Source organism: Scyliorhinus torazame, chromosome 13, assembly GCF_047496885.1.
Source record: "Scyliorhinus torazame isolate Kashiwa2021f chromosome 13, sScyTor2.1, whole genome shotgun sequence".
Lineage (NCBI taxonomy): Eukaryota > Metazoa > Chordata > Chondrichthyes > Carcharhiniformes > Scyliorhinidae > Scyliorhinus > Scyliorhinus torazame.
In genome coordinates, this window is record NC_092719.1 from 199,334,798 (window position 1) to 199,348,649 (window position 13,852).

Sequence of the window (13,852 nt, forward strand, 5' to 3'; positions counted from 1 at the left end):
TTCTTTGGACGTGTCCCAATCACAGTATGAAATGCTTTCAGTGGCATTGCATGAAAGGACGATGAAATACTAGTGTGATGGAAAACTCTCCACTTGCCTGGATGATTTCAGCTCCAACAACACTTAAGAAGCTCGGCGTCATCCAGGACAAAGCAGCCACCGATTAACACTCTATCCACTACCTTAAACAATAACTCCCTTCACCACTGGCACACAGTGGCTGCAGTGTGCACTATCTACAAGACACCCTACAGCAAACAGCCAAGCCTCCTTCGACAGCACCTTTCATACCCGCAACATTGACCAATAATAATCTTTATTAGTGTCACAAGTAGGCTTACATTAACACTGCAATGAAGTTACTGTGAAAATCCCCCAGTCGCCACGCCCCGGCGCCTGTTCGGATACACAGAGGGAGAATTCAGAATGTCCAATTCACCTAACAGCACGTCTCTCAGGACTTGTGGGAGGAAATCCGGAGGAAACCCACGCAGACACGGGGAGAACATGCAGACTCCGCACAGACAGTGACCCAAGCTGGGAATCGATCCCAGGTCCCTGGCGCTGTGAAGCGACAGTGCTAACCACTGTGCCACCGTGCCGCCCATACCACCTGGAGGTTCAAGAGTAGCAGTTGCATCGGAACATCAGCACCTCCTAGGTCCCCTCCAATTCACACACCATCCTGACTTGGAAATATATTGCCAGCCCTTCATCTCCGCTGGCTCAAAATCCTGGGACTTCTTCCCTAACAGTGGGCCTTCACAATATGGACTGTAGTGGCTCAAGTGGGGTGACACAGTGGCACCATAGTTGGCACTGTTGCCTCACTTTGCCAGGGACCCGTGTTCAATTCAAGCCTTGGGTGACTGTATGTGTGGAGGTTGTATGTTCTCCACGTGACTGCGTGGGTTTCCTCTGGGTGATTCCGTTTCCTCCCACAGTCCAAAGATGTGCAAAGATCTGTTGGATGGATTAACCATGTTACATTGGTGTCCAAAGGTTAGGTGGGGTTACAGGGTTCTGGGGATGCGGTGGGGGAGTGTGCTTAGATGGGGTGCTCTTTCAGAGGTCCGGTGCAGACAAAATAGGCCGAATAGCGTTCCTTCTACACTGTAGGGATTCGAACAAGGTATCTCACCACCACCTTCTCAAGGACATAGGAACATGGCAACGTAGGAATTAGGAGCAGAAGTGGGCAATTCAGCCCCTTGAACCTACTCCGCCATTCAATCAGATCACGGCTGATCTCTTCCTGGTCTCAAATCCACCTCGCTGCCTGTTCCCCATATCCCTTTAACCCATTTTTAATCAGAAAGAACAATTGGGGATGGGTAATAATTGCTGGCCCTTGCGATGCCCATCTCCCATTAATGAAATTAAAAAAAGAAAAAGAGTCAATTAAGTGTGATGTACCACACCTGCCATTTTGGGAACAATTAAATCTGCAGATCCTGGCATGTCTACATGGCAGTGACCATGGAGATTAATTTATACAAAGTCTGAATTGCAGAGAGTTAGATGTCGTGTTTCTGGCATTTTCAGCGCGGGTACCTGTGGCTATGATGGAGCACTGGTGCAGTGACAGGAACATTCAGCTGTGCTTTGAAAATTGGTATGTTGCGGATTTGTATATTTCCTTTTCATTAATTCACATTGTTCATATCAATGCAAGGCGACTTATCTTTACAGAAAATTTGGGAGATTTGTTTTTTTTCCAATTAAGCTAACAATGAAAGGTCTGACTCATCGGCACAGATAAAACTGGCAGGATGGCACATTCCTTTTTCACTGATGACCGTCTAAAAATAAAAACCAGTGGGCATTGGTAGCAATCCAAAGCACAGTGAGTTGAAAATAATGATTGAAATTCCACAATTGCTTTAAGAGCGAAACACACTAGTGTATCACAGTACGTTCTGCAAGTGTCATCCATTCTGAAGAGATTAAAGTCTTCAAAACAGAGCTCAATTTGTTCAGTAGCACCTCTGACCTCCGTCCCTTCTACAAGACAAGAAGCAAAACCCAAAAGGTAGGGAGCAGATCCCATGGCAAGAGTTTCTTAAAGCTGGGGCTTCAGCCAAACACTATAGGAATTATTTTTGATTCCATACTTGGCTGTTAGCCTTACCTTGGAAAATTCAAGGTCATTGACCTTGCTTCCCTTTTCCAAACATTTGTAGTGTGCATCATGTTTCTCGCTTCTACCAGATAAGGCCAGCAACGTGAAGCATGAAGTTGGGAAATGGCTCCTTGTTTGAGGCACTGATTGCCAGGCTGCTCCTCTTGTCTTTCTTGATGCAACTGCTCTACAGCGTGCAAAAGAACAGTTCTACTCCAACTCAATCCATTAACCCATCAACCTCTTTTCGCCAATCTTTTTGGAAAAGCACCTTGCCTGACTTTGGCCACACCTGCTGCTCACCATTTGTTATTCACCAATATGGTGAGAGAAGAGACAGATCTACATCGCACGACCCCATCATCACTTGATCCCGGAATTTTTTTTCTTAATAATTCTATTCAATGTCCTTAGGGGAAATATCAGCATATAACATTACAATGAGTGCATGATAACTGGCACATTCAGCAGTCTGGAGTCAGGGCCACACAGGGTACATGGATATGGAGAGGATAGCCCAGATAAAGTGGAAGGAAACTGGAGAGTTATAAAACAATTACGCAGGTCTTGAGGTTAATGCGCTCGGTATGATGAACCAACGGGACTTGGAAAGGATGGCGCTGATGGATGTGTAGGACTTTGGGTGGGAGATGCTTTGAATTATCCGGGAGTTCTTGATTAACTGACACTTGTGAAGGATGGAGGGTGGGGAAGGGAGGCGGGCATTTGAAGGGTTGAGAGCATTTGAGAAATTAATTCTTAAAGAGGACATCCCTTAATCTGTCTGGTTGCGGATTCTGGTTCTCTTTCAGAAGGAGGCTGTACCAGATCAGCAGGATTTCCTTCCCTTAGACTCTCTGAGGATTTTAAACTTCACTCCAACTGAGAGCACTCAGAGCCCCATGCTCCTTCCGTTGGCAGGTCTTCAGCAACCGTGTTGAACCAACATAGTCATTTGACTCAGTGAAAAGTGGATTCAAACACCCATCAAGCTATTCCTTCCTTGGAAAATATCCGTCCCTGGACATTTACACAACCATTAAATCCAGGGAGATGCTGTGTTTTGTGCTGGTTAAATGCACCAAATTAGTCCTGCTGTGATCACAAAGCCAAAGTACTGAGTAGCCACTTCCCTGATACATAATATCTACCCTTGTCCTCCTGCTGTCTAAAGGTTTCTAGGATTGAAAAATAATTTGCTGACTTTTAACCCCTCACTCCAATTATCTTGAATTTCTTATCTTCTTTTTTGCAGTCGTCGTGCTTTTTATTCAAGGAATTGGGAGCAAAGAGTGGCGGGAGGTGAGTAGTCTAGCCTTTTTATACTTTACCTTGTATCTGAAGGAAAAAAAAGTGATTCCCTGCAGCTCCGCACCACTGGCAGGCTTTGGCCTGCCTTCCGACTACTGCAGGGCTTCAGAGCACTCCACTCCCGAGAATATTATCGGCAAAACAAAAGACAGCTGAGCGTAGAACAGCAGTTCTCCAGTACAGCGGAGGTGTCAGAAAAATTGAAATGGAATAATAATGTTCGCACCCAATCTTTCTACTCCTTTCCCTATTGTTTCCTGCGTGGAGAATTTCCAATTCAGGAATAAAGGATGAGTGGGTGAGGACGATCGCTTCAACAAGATCAGTTGATGAATCACTCGAAGTTGTTCCAAACATTTAGGCCCGATCAATCACATGCTACATTGATGCAGCAAACAGATCTGAGCGAGAGCCGAGAACATAGACAGAGGCTGACAGGAAAGAAAGTTTAGTATCTACTATTACATCATTTGAAGCTTTGGCCAGGAAATGAATGTCACATGGAAAAGGGTGCATCAGGTCCCTGAAGGTGAAGGCCCAAAGTTTACTGGAATTTGGTTGCTGCGCCTCGATAAGGTAATAACATTGGCCTGCCCAGTGCCCACCCCACTTGGGTATCCTGTTGCAGATTAATGGCCAGGAGAATCGGAGAATCACTACAGTGCAGAAGGAGGCCATTCGACCCATCGAGTTGCACCGACCCTCTGAAAGGGTACCCTACCTAGGGTCAGGCCCCCACCCTATCCCCTTAACCCTGTAATCCCACCTAACCTTTTGGACACACAGGGGCAATTGATCATGGCCAGTCCACCTAATCTGCACACCTTTGGACTTCTTGAAATCAGCCGACGCTAAATTGGCCCACGGGTAGCGGAGGAAAGTGAATGGGACAGTGGTCCACAGAATTGCTATAGTTCCAGGAGGAGCAGGGGTGACGCAACGGCATGAAAAACCAATAACATCTTAAAGAGCAATAAAATCTGACCTGTTCTTTGGAGGTCTCCAGTGATCTCTTTGCAATCACTGGTGAGGTGGCTTTAGGCCCGAGAAAACTGAATGAAGTATGCACGTAATTTGTGGAAATTGGCACTGAGGTCTCAAAACAGGCATTTTGGCTCTTGATCAGCATATTCAGTGGACCTAGTGCCTGTCATATGCAGGTGCCCTGGGCCCTTGGAGGTTGCTCGCTGCCCCCCGCGTTTCCAGGAGGATTGTTTCCTGGATTCTCAACTATTCATTGCATAAAAACAACAGGCACGCCAGTGTAGCGAGTTCTTTCCGATACTCTTTTCTCTGTCCTTTCTGTGGCTCTTTTCCAATTATGGCAATCAGTGAATTTGCCCTTCTTTCTATGTTATCTATGTCCTAATACTTAGAGTCGCCAGGTATCAAATGATACCACCACAAGTTTCAACCGGTTATCGATCAAAGAGCCAAACACCAGTTAGTTAATTCAAGGTCAAGGGTACTTTATTTACACACAATTATTCATACAACATGAACACCACTAGTTAAACTACACCTATCGACTAAGACAACCTGTACTTAACTTCGGGCACCCGGCTTAGGTCAGAGAAACAGTGGCCGTTATTCGATTCTGGACCTATCGAGTCCGAAGGAGTAACTGCTGCTCAGCTAGGCTCATCCGTCTGGTAGCGAGCGTTGAACTTGTACTTGCTTCTGATGTTGCTGCAATTGGAGATGGCCGTGAATGGGGTACCAGGACCAAGAGAGGACAAACATGTGGCGGACTCTTCTTCTTATCCTTAGGGGTTTTCGCGCTCTTTTGGGCGGTCCTCCGGGTTGGGCCCCACTAATTGGGTGATCCCTGATCACTCCGTTCGATTCCTAACCAATAAGTGGGCAGGTATCTGGATGGCTGGGCATGTCCCAAGCGGTCACTGACCCCATTGTTTGCGTTTCCCTTGAACCGGGAGTGGCGCCAAAATGTCTGGGACTGTCCCGGTTGCTCGAGTACCAGTCCTTTGTTTTGGTGAAGATGGGCCATCAAATGCTAATCGGCCCCATTAAAATGCTAATTGGACGGAGTTTCGATACCGTCTGGACTTCTTGCTTACAAATATGCATTTCAGGCTCTGAGCCTGCCTGAGTCCTGGCTTGTCCATTTTACCCGCTAGGCTTTGCGAGTTTCTCTGTACCTAGTTGGAAGTGGCCGTCCCAGATGGCTACCCCAGGGACTGATTTCTCTTCCTGTATTCATATATCATTTAAAGGAGATGCCAACTGTACAGGTAGATTCCAATGGTGATAGATTCTTCAAACGATTACTATTGCATTTACCCAGAGGGTGGTGGGAGTCTGGAACTCGCTGCCTGAAAGTGACGGAGGCAGAGACTCTCATGACATTTAAGAAGTATTTAGCTGTGCACTTGTGACGCCAAGGCACACAAGACTGTGGGGCACGTTCTGGGAAATGAGATTAGAACGATTAGGTGGTTGTTTTTGACCAGTGCAGACATGATGGGCCGAAGGGCCCTTTCTGTGCTGTAGACCTCTATGACTATACTACTACTATCACTGATAATCTTTATTGTCACAAGTAGGCTTACATTAACACTGCAATGAAGTTACTGTGAAAAGCCCCTAGTCGCCACATTCCGGCGCCTGTTCGGGTACACTGAGGGAGAATTCAGAATGTCCAATTCACCTAACAGCACGTCTTTCAGGACTTGTGGGAGGAAACCGGAGAACTCCGAGGAAACCCATGCAGACACGGGGAGAACGTACAGACTCCACACAGACAGTGACCCAAGACGGGAATTGAACCTGGGCCCTGGCGCTGTGAAGCAACAGTGCTAACCACTGTGCTACTGTGTCGCCCAGTCCCCGCCCGAGCCTTGGAATGACCCTGAGTCGTAGAGGTTCACTGTGGCGCTGACCTTGACAAACACCAGGAGCAGGTATTCTCCTCCTCCTTGTGGTTCCAAGTCCGCGAAGACATGGCACAGGTGCCGCACTGTCCCCTTGTTGAGGCGCAGCTTCCTGCGGCACAAGCTGTCCATCATCTGTTCGAAAGACCGGTGACGCCTGTACACCTTGAGCCGTCACTGGCCTCCCCCTCTGTGTCCCTCCTTGACCTGATGGGCGGCCGGGTCCTCAGGGTGTGTGCGTTGACCTGCACATGGGCGCCGCCTTGAGCCTCTGTTGACACTGCAGCCACCACCTTCTCCAGCGTCAGGCTGTTTGGCCTGCCAGCTTCGCGGCCCACAGTTTTACGTTTTAAAAAGTTGTACTAATCGGCACCCTTGTGACCACTTCCTAGCGAGATGGTTAGATCATGGGAGGCCGTTAGGGGATTGTTCTCGTTAATTGTATGGAGATTTGCTGTAAGTGGTGATTATTGGTTTCTCGCCACGCCAGGTGGGACCCTGATTTTGCCAACGGGTGTGGCCTGATTAGATGGCAAACCGATTAGCGCCCGGCGGGGGTTCTCGATTTTGGCCTCTCCAAACTGATGGCTGTGTCGCGCTCTTGCTCATGAGCGACGCGACTGTAAAATTGCGCCCACATGTTTCAATAAGATCACCTCTTATGAAGGGACTGAGTGTATTTTAGCCAAATTTGCTGATAAAAAAAACAGGTAGGAAAGTAAATGAGTATGGCTTCAATGGTTTCTCATAAGACAATCCCTTCATTCCAGGAAGCAGCCTGGTGAACCTTCTCGGAACTGCTTCCAATACAAGTATATATCTCCTTAAGCAAGGATGCCCACACTGTACTTTGTACTTTCAGTGAGGTCTCAGTAATGCCCCGTATTGTTGTCATCAGATTTCCCCACTTCTATATTCCATCCCCTTTGCAATAAATGCCAACATTCCAATTGTCTTCCTGATGACTTGCTGTCGGCTTGGCTGCATGTAGTATTTTCTGATTCATGTACAAGGACACCCAGGACCCCGTGTACTGCAGCTGTCTGCACTCCCTCTCCATTTAAATAATATTCTGCTTTTCTATTCTTCTTGCCAAAGTGGAGGAACCTCACATTTTCCCACATTGCCGATTTTTTTCCCACTCACTGAGCCTCTCTATATCCATTTGCTGAACCTGAGGGCAGAATTTCCCGTTTTTCTTACAAAGTGTTGGCTCAGGCGGGAAAAGCAGTAGTTGCGCTGCCGGACTATTCCCGCCAGATTTTACAACACTTTGAGAAAAGAAATGCGTGACTCTGTGTCGAGCCCGTCCCGCCAGAAATATTTGTCCGCCAGAGATCAGGGTGCCTTTTAAAAACACCCCCAGCAGTGCCCTGGCAGTGCCCCCAGACAGTGTCACTGGTACTGTGCCGTAGTGCCAAGAAAAGTGCTAAGGAGCAGGGCCAAGGGATACTATGAGGGTTTTGCCCCTCCCCACTGGGGGCTATACTTAACTGTGCGCACACAGTGAGTTCACTTTGCCAGGTTCATGTTGCTCCACAACTGTTGTAAAACTTGACGATATGACATCAGCAAGGGGGGAGGGGGGGGACTGAATGGGGAGGGAATGGTACAACGTGGAAGCTCGCTAATGGTATTGAAATGTATGTAAATGGAGTTCCCGTCATTGCATGGCGGGAACCCCATTATGTCATTGGCCAGAGGCAGAGACAATTGCGTTGTGAGATCTTACCATTTCTGTCCTCATGAGATTTTGCGCCCCTGTTGTCATTTACTCCTGTGGCAAATGGGGCGGAGCATCCGGACCACTCCCAACACCCCAACTTACTTAGTAGGGGATCCTCGAGCCCTCCCCTTACCCCACCCCACCTCATAAGGGCAGGGCACCCCCGGGTCCGATCCCGGGCAATTAGGCACCTTCGTACCACCAGCCTGGCACCCTGGCAGTGCCCTGGTCAGCCTGGCAGTGCCACCTGAGCACCTTGGCAGTGTCCTGGTCAGCATGGCAGTGCCACCTAGTCACCCCGGCAGTGCCCTGGTCAGCATGGCAGTGCCGCCTGAGCACCTTGACAGTGCCCTGGTCAGCATGGCAGTGCCACTTGGTCACCCTGGCAGTGCCCTGCTCAGCATGGCAGTGTCACCTGGGCACCCTGGCAGTGATGGCACTGCTAGGGTACTTGGGTGGCAGTGCCAGGGTGCCAGTCTGGCCATTCCAAGGTGGCCTGTGGCAGGGTACCATGCTGCCCAGAGCGTGATCACCTGGGGGCTCTGATGGCCTGGGAGACTCGGTGGCATTACACCTGGTCAACGTTTGTGCAGACCAGTGCTAAACGGCACAATGGCGAGGTCTCCCACGCAGGCATTAGTTCCCGGGCCTTTGGAGAACCTGGCACTGACATATTGAAGTGAGCAGTTAGGCTACCTTAAATATGTAAATCTGGATTACTCCCGTTCGGGACATCCTCTCGTGAGATTTAACAGCCTTGACGCGCCAACGGGTCAGGCACAAGGATCCGTTCGATCATGCTCTTTGTTTCTTGGTAGTTAGTTTAATAAGGACACGGGAAGTCCACACCGAATAAAGTAAAGAAACATAGTTTTATTTACAATACGAACGGCCGGAGAATCCAAATTCCCGCCGAAAACGGGGGCGGCACCACTTTCACGATGCTCCGCCCCCTCGAGTACGCAGCCACGTATCAAGGCTGCAGCTGTTTTGGGGAAGCTGTTGATCACAGCCCACTACTAGAAATTAATGAATGGCTTGCAGTTAATGGATCTGAGGGGTTTGTACACAGGTCACAGTTGTTCGCCTTCCAGGAATCGACATGTGGAGCTTCCAGGTAAGTGTTACAGCTGCAATTTACTTCACTGCCCCTGTCTGGACTGCTCTAGCTTCCAGACAGGGGTCTCTTTTCTGGGGGAGAAGTCTGGGGGAGGGGTCTGTGTGGGGGGAATGCCCCTTTAGTTAGGGGGTCCCTGTGGGTGGTCCATTTAGTTAGGGGTCCCTGTGGGCGGTCCCTTTAGTTAGGGGGTCCCAGTCGGAGGTCCCTTTAATTACGGGATCCCTGTGAGCGGTCCCTTTAGTTAGGGTGTCCCTGTGGGTGGTCTATTTAGTTAGGGGGTCCCTGTGGGTGGTCACTTTAGTTAGGGGATCCCGGTGGGCGGTCCGTTTAGTTAGGGGGTCCCTGTGGGCGTTCACTTTAGTTAGGGGATCCCGGTGGGCGGTCCCTTTAGTTAGGGGATCCCGGTGGGCGGTCCCTTTAGTTAGGGGGTCCCTGTGGGCACTCTCTTTAGTTAGGGGGTCCCTGTGGGCACTCCCTTTAGTTAGGGGGTCCCTGTGGGCACTCCCTTTAGTTAGGGGGTCCCTGTGGGCACTCCCTTTAGTTAGGGGGTCCCTGTGGGCGGTCACTTTAGTTAGGGGGTCCCTGTGGGCGGTCACTTTAGTTAAGGGATCCCGGTGGGCGGTCCTTTTAGTTAGGGGGTCCCTGTGGGCACTCCCTTTAGTGAGGAGGTCCCTGGTGGGTTCCTTCAATTACAGGGTCCAATGGGAGGGGGGCGCGGTCTCCCTATTAAGGGGGTGTCTGGGGGTGGGTTCTGGTGGACATGGGGTGGGCAGGTTGTGCATTGTGGAGCGGGGGGGGGGGGGCGGGGGGAAGGTGGCCCTTACATGGACATTGGGGGCAACTCCCTTAAGGACTTACCTCCTTGGCCCACCACGAGGTCCACCATGTTAGGCTCACGTTTGGTGAAACCTGTAGGAATCCCTGACCATGTGATTCCAGGCCCAGGGGACCGGAAATCACGGAGTGCTGGACCCGCTAATTGGATGTCAATAGATCATTAGGACCCATTTCCATTCATTTGTATCCTCTCACTGGCGCGAACTTCGATCCAGACATCTACGGAGGTTTGGAGCCTAGCGTTCTGCCGACGCTGGGCGCCGATCCCGATTTTCCGATCCTCCGCAGCATCGGGGACCCTGCTCCTGGCGGTGGGCGATGGCGAATCCAGGCCACTGTGTTTGAAATACTCTTTGATTTTATTTCTAAACTTAAAAGGCTATGGCCGGGGAAGGGAAATGGGAATGTCAATACCGCACATCAACAGGACTGGGAAAACGAGGGACCAGAGAAGCTATAACGCAATGAGGACAAATTGCTATGGAAAGAAAAATGTTTTATGCAAAAGTTGATTGCTGCTGTGAACTGTAGTTTATGCCCATCTGTGGGTATGAGAAGGTACTTGCGCTAATTAAAGAAGGGATTGAAAGTTAAGACTAATTTATTGGTGGGTAGCTAATTAACTGAGCTGCCTGTGGGCCCTCTGTTTGTGTCTGATTATCAGAAATCCAATTAAGAGTTTAGGAACCAACAAGAGAACATCCCAGTAAAAACCTGTTAATTGTTTTTTTTGTGAGGGCCACGAAGAATCCAGCACGAGTTCCAAGGATACAAAGAAATATATATTATACATAACAGCAGCACCCTCACTTGCTGCTTTCTCCTTCCTGCTAGTTCCAAACTGGCCAGCTTTATTTATACAGGGAGTCTGCTAATGATTTCTCCGCCCCCCTCATTGGGGAAGCTCATACTCCCACAGGATTGTGGGATTGTCATTAGTCCCCAGCCAATGGTAAGCAGGCAGATTATAACATCCCTCCCCCCCCGAAGTCCAAGGAATCCACCGAAGACCCTGGCGAAGGAGGGCGTCGGACTCGTTTTGCCGCAGGCCGGACACCGTTTGCACGAGGCGCTGGATCGGGCGGCGTGTAACGAGCCGGAGACCGGCGCTTCCGTGATGAACGGAGTAACGGTTGTACATCCACGGCCCGTGGGCCCGAGGATTCCCCCTCTGATGCGTCCTGTGTCTCCATCTCGGAGTCAGAGTCTGCTGCCTCTGTCATCTCGGCGCCTCTATCTTCGCGCGGTTCTGTAACGACCTGCGCAGGCTTTGAGTGAGGCACCAGAGGAAGATTGTGAGGACTACTTTCCATTGTCTCTGGTCTCTGTGGCTGTAGAAATGAGCTCCAGGGGCGGGGAATCTTTGGAAAGGATAGCCTTCTCGACCGAACGTGGTCTACATGTTTGTGCTGGAGACAACCCTGGGCTTGCACCTGGTAAGATATAGGGCCCGTATGGCAAAAGATTACACCAGGAACCCACTGCGCACCATCTGCAAAATTTCGAATGAACACTGGGTCACCGGGCGCAAACTGCCGAATTGGCCGATGCCAGAAAAACCCTGTCCCTGCCGTTCTTGTGTGCGGCGTACTTTTGCGCCAGTGTCCGGGAAAACCATACTAAGGTGGGTGCGAAGTCTACGGCCCATTAGGAGTTCTGCGGGAGCTACCCCAGTCACCGATGGGGGGTGGATCTATGCGAAAACAAAAAGCGAGCCAGTCTCGTGTCCATTGACCCGGAAGACTGCTTTTTTAGGCCTCGTTTGAATGTCTGCACTGCGCGCTCCGCCAACCCATTTGAAGCCGGGTTGTAAGGGGCAGTGCGGATATGGCGTATGCCGTTCATCTTCATGAACCTCGCAAACTTCTCACTGGTGAATGGAATGCCATTATCCGTGACCAGCACCTCGGGGAGGCCATGTGCACTAAAAGACAAACGCATCTTCTCAATTGTTGCGCAGGACATTGTGCCTAGCATCTTATGCACCTCTAGCCATTTAGACTGGCCGTCGATTAATAAAAGGAACATGGATCCTTGAAAAGAGCCGGCGAAATCCGCCGGCGAAATCCACATGCAAGCGTGCCAAGGCCGCCCTGGCCATTCCCAGTGATGTAGGGGCGCGACCGGCGGAAGCTTCTGATGCTCCTGACAAATGGAGCAGCTTTGGGCCACTTTCTCAATGTTGGCGTTGAGGCCTGGCCACCAGACATAATTACGGGCCAACATTTTCATTTTGGTCACACCTGGATGCCCATTGTGCATTAGTATTAGCTCCTGTCCTTTTTCTGGGACAATCACACGCGTTCCCCACAGGAGGATGCCGTCTTCCACGCTGAATTCTGACAGCTTGGAGGAAAATGCCCGCAACTCGCCTGGGAGCTGTCTATGCTGCCCACCATACAGGACTATGTGTCGAACCTTTGACAGGACTGGCTCCGTCTGGGTCCACTCACGGATCTGTGATGCCGTGACAGGCAAGGTGTCCATAAAATTTAGGGTTGCAACCACCTCACCGGTCGTGGGGGTCGACATGGGGCCAGTCGATAAAGGCAATCGGCTCAGTGCGTCGGCATTTGCTATCTGCGTACCTGGTTGGTGCTCCAGGGAATACTCGTATGCAGCAAGCAACAAAGCCCAGCGCTGGATCCATGCGGAAGCAATGGGCGATATTGGCTTATCCTCTCTGACAAGTCCCAGCAGAGGCTTATGATCAGTCACGATAGTGAAGTGGCGGCCATACACAAACTGGTGGAAACGTTTCACCGCAAAGACCACTGCCAGGCCCTCCTTCTCGATCTGCGCGTACTTTTTCTCCGCTGCAGTCAATGTGCGGGAGGTGAAAGCTATCGGCCGCTCGGCCCCGTTCTCCATCTTGTGGGACAGGACGGCCCCAATACCATACGGGGATGCATCACATGTGACGAGCAAAGGCTTTCCAGGATCATAGTGGGTTAGTAACCCAGACGATGACAATTGTTGTTTTACCCGCCGGAAAGCGGTTTCTTGCGGCTGACCCCAAACCCAGGTGTGATTTTTCTTTAGCAGAAGATGCAACGGGGCCAGCGTAGTTGCCAGATTGGGGAGGAACTTCCCGTAATAGTTTACGCGGCCAAGAAAAGAACGAAGATGCAAAGTGTCAGTCGGGGCGGGGCCTGTTGAATCGTGCGCACCTTCTCTGCAACGGGGTGCAAGCCTTCTTGGTCCACCCGATAACCCAGGTAGACTACTTCCTTCGCCTGAAAGATGCACTTTGTGTGACATAAACAGACTCCAGCCCCCGAAAAGCGTCTAAGGACAGCCTCCAGATTTTCCAAATGTTCCTGCTCCGACATCCCTGTGATCAAAACGTCATCTAAGTAGACAGCGAAACGCGGTAAACCTCTCAAAATGCCCTCCATAACGCGTTGAAAAATAGCACAGGCAGAGGATACTCCAAAGGGCAAACGTGTATATTCATACAGGCCCCGGTGTGTATTAATCGTTACATATGGTCGGGAGACAGGGTCCGGTTCCAACTGTAGGTAGGCGTGACTCATATCTAATTTTGTGAATGAGAGTCCACCTGCAAGCTTTGCATAGAGATCCTCTATGCGAGGCATTAGATATCGGTCGAGTCGGGAAGCCGTATGGACTGTAAGTTTATAGTCGCCGCACAAGCGAACTGTGGCATCTGGGTTCATTACAGGTACAATTGGTGCTGCCCAGTCAGCGAAACGGACGGACCTGATAATACCTAAAGTTTCCAAACGAGTGAGCTCCCCTTCTACCTACTCGAGCAAGGCGTAAGGCACCGGGCGCGCCCGGAAATAGCGCGGCGTGGCTCCTGGTTCGGCTTGGATACGGGC

The 13,852-nt window shown here is 50.3% G+C and overlaps 1 protein-coding gene across 2 annotated transcripts in view; it reads left to right on the forward strand.

The window, feature by feature from the left end:
• The window catches only part of LOC140388518 (copine-9-like), a 604,903-nt gene that overhangs the window by 82,048 nt on the left and 509,003 nt on the right, over nucleotides 1-13,852 (forward strand). For both annotated transcript variants that reach the window (XM_072472866.1, XM_072472865.1), the window contains exon 3: nucleotides 3,378-3,424. In XM_072472866.1, coding sequence (XP_072328967.1) covers nucleotides 3,378-3,424 — 47 coding nt within the window. The remainder of the gene's footprint in view (nucleotides 1-3,377; nucleotides 3,425-13,852) is intronic.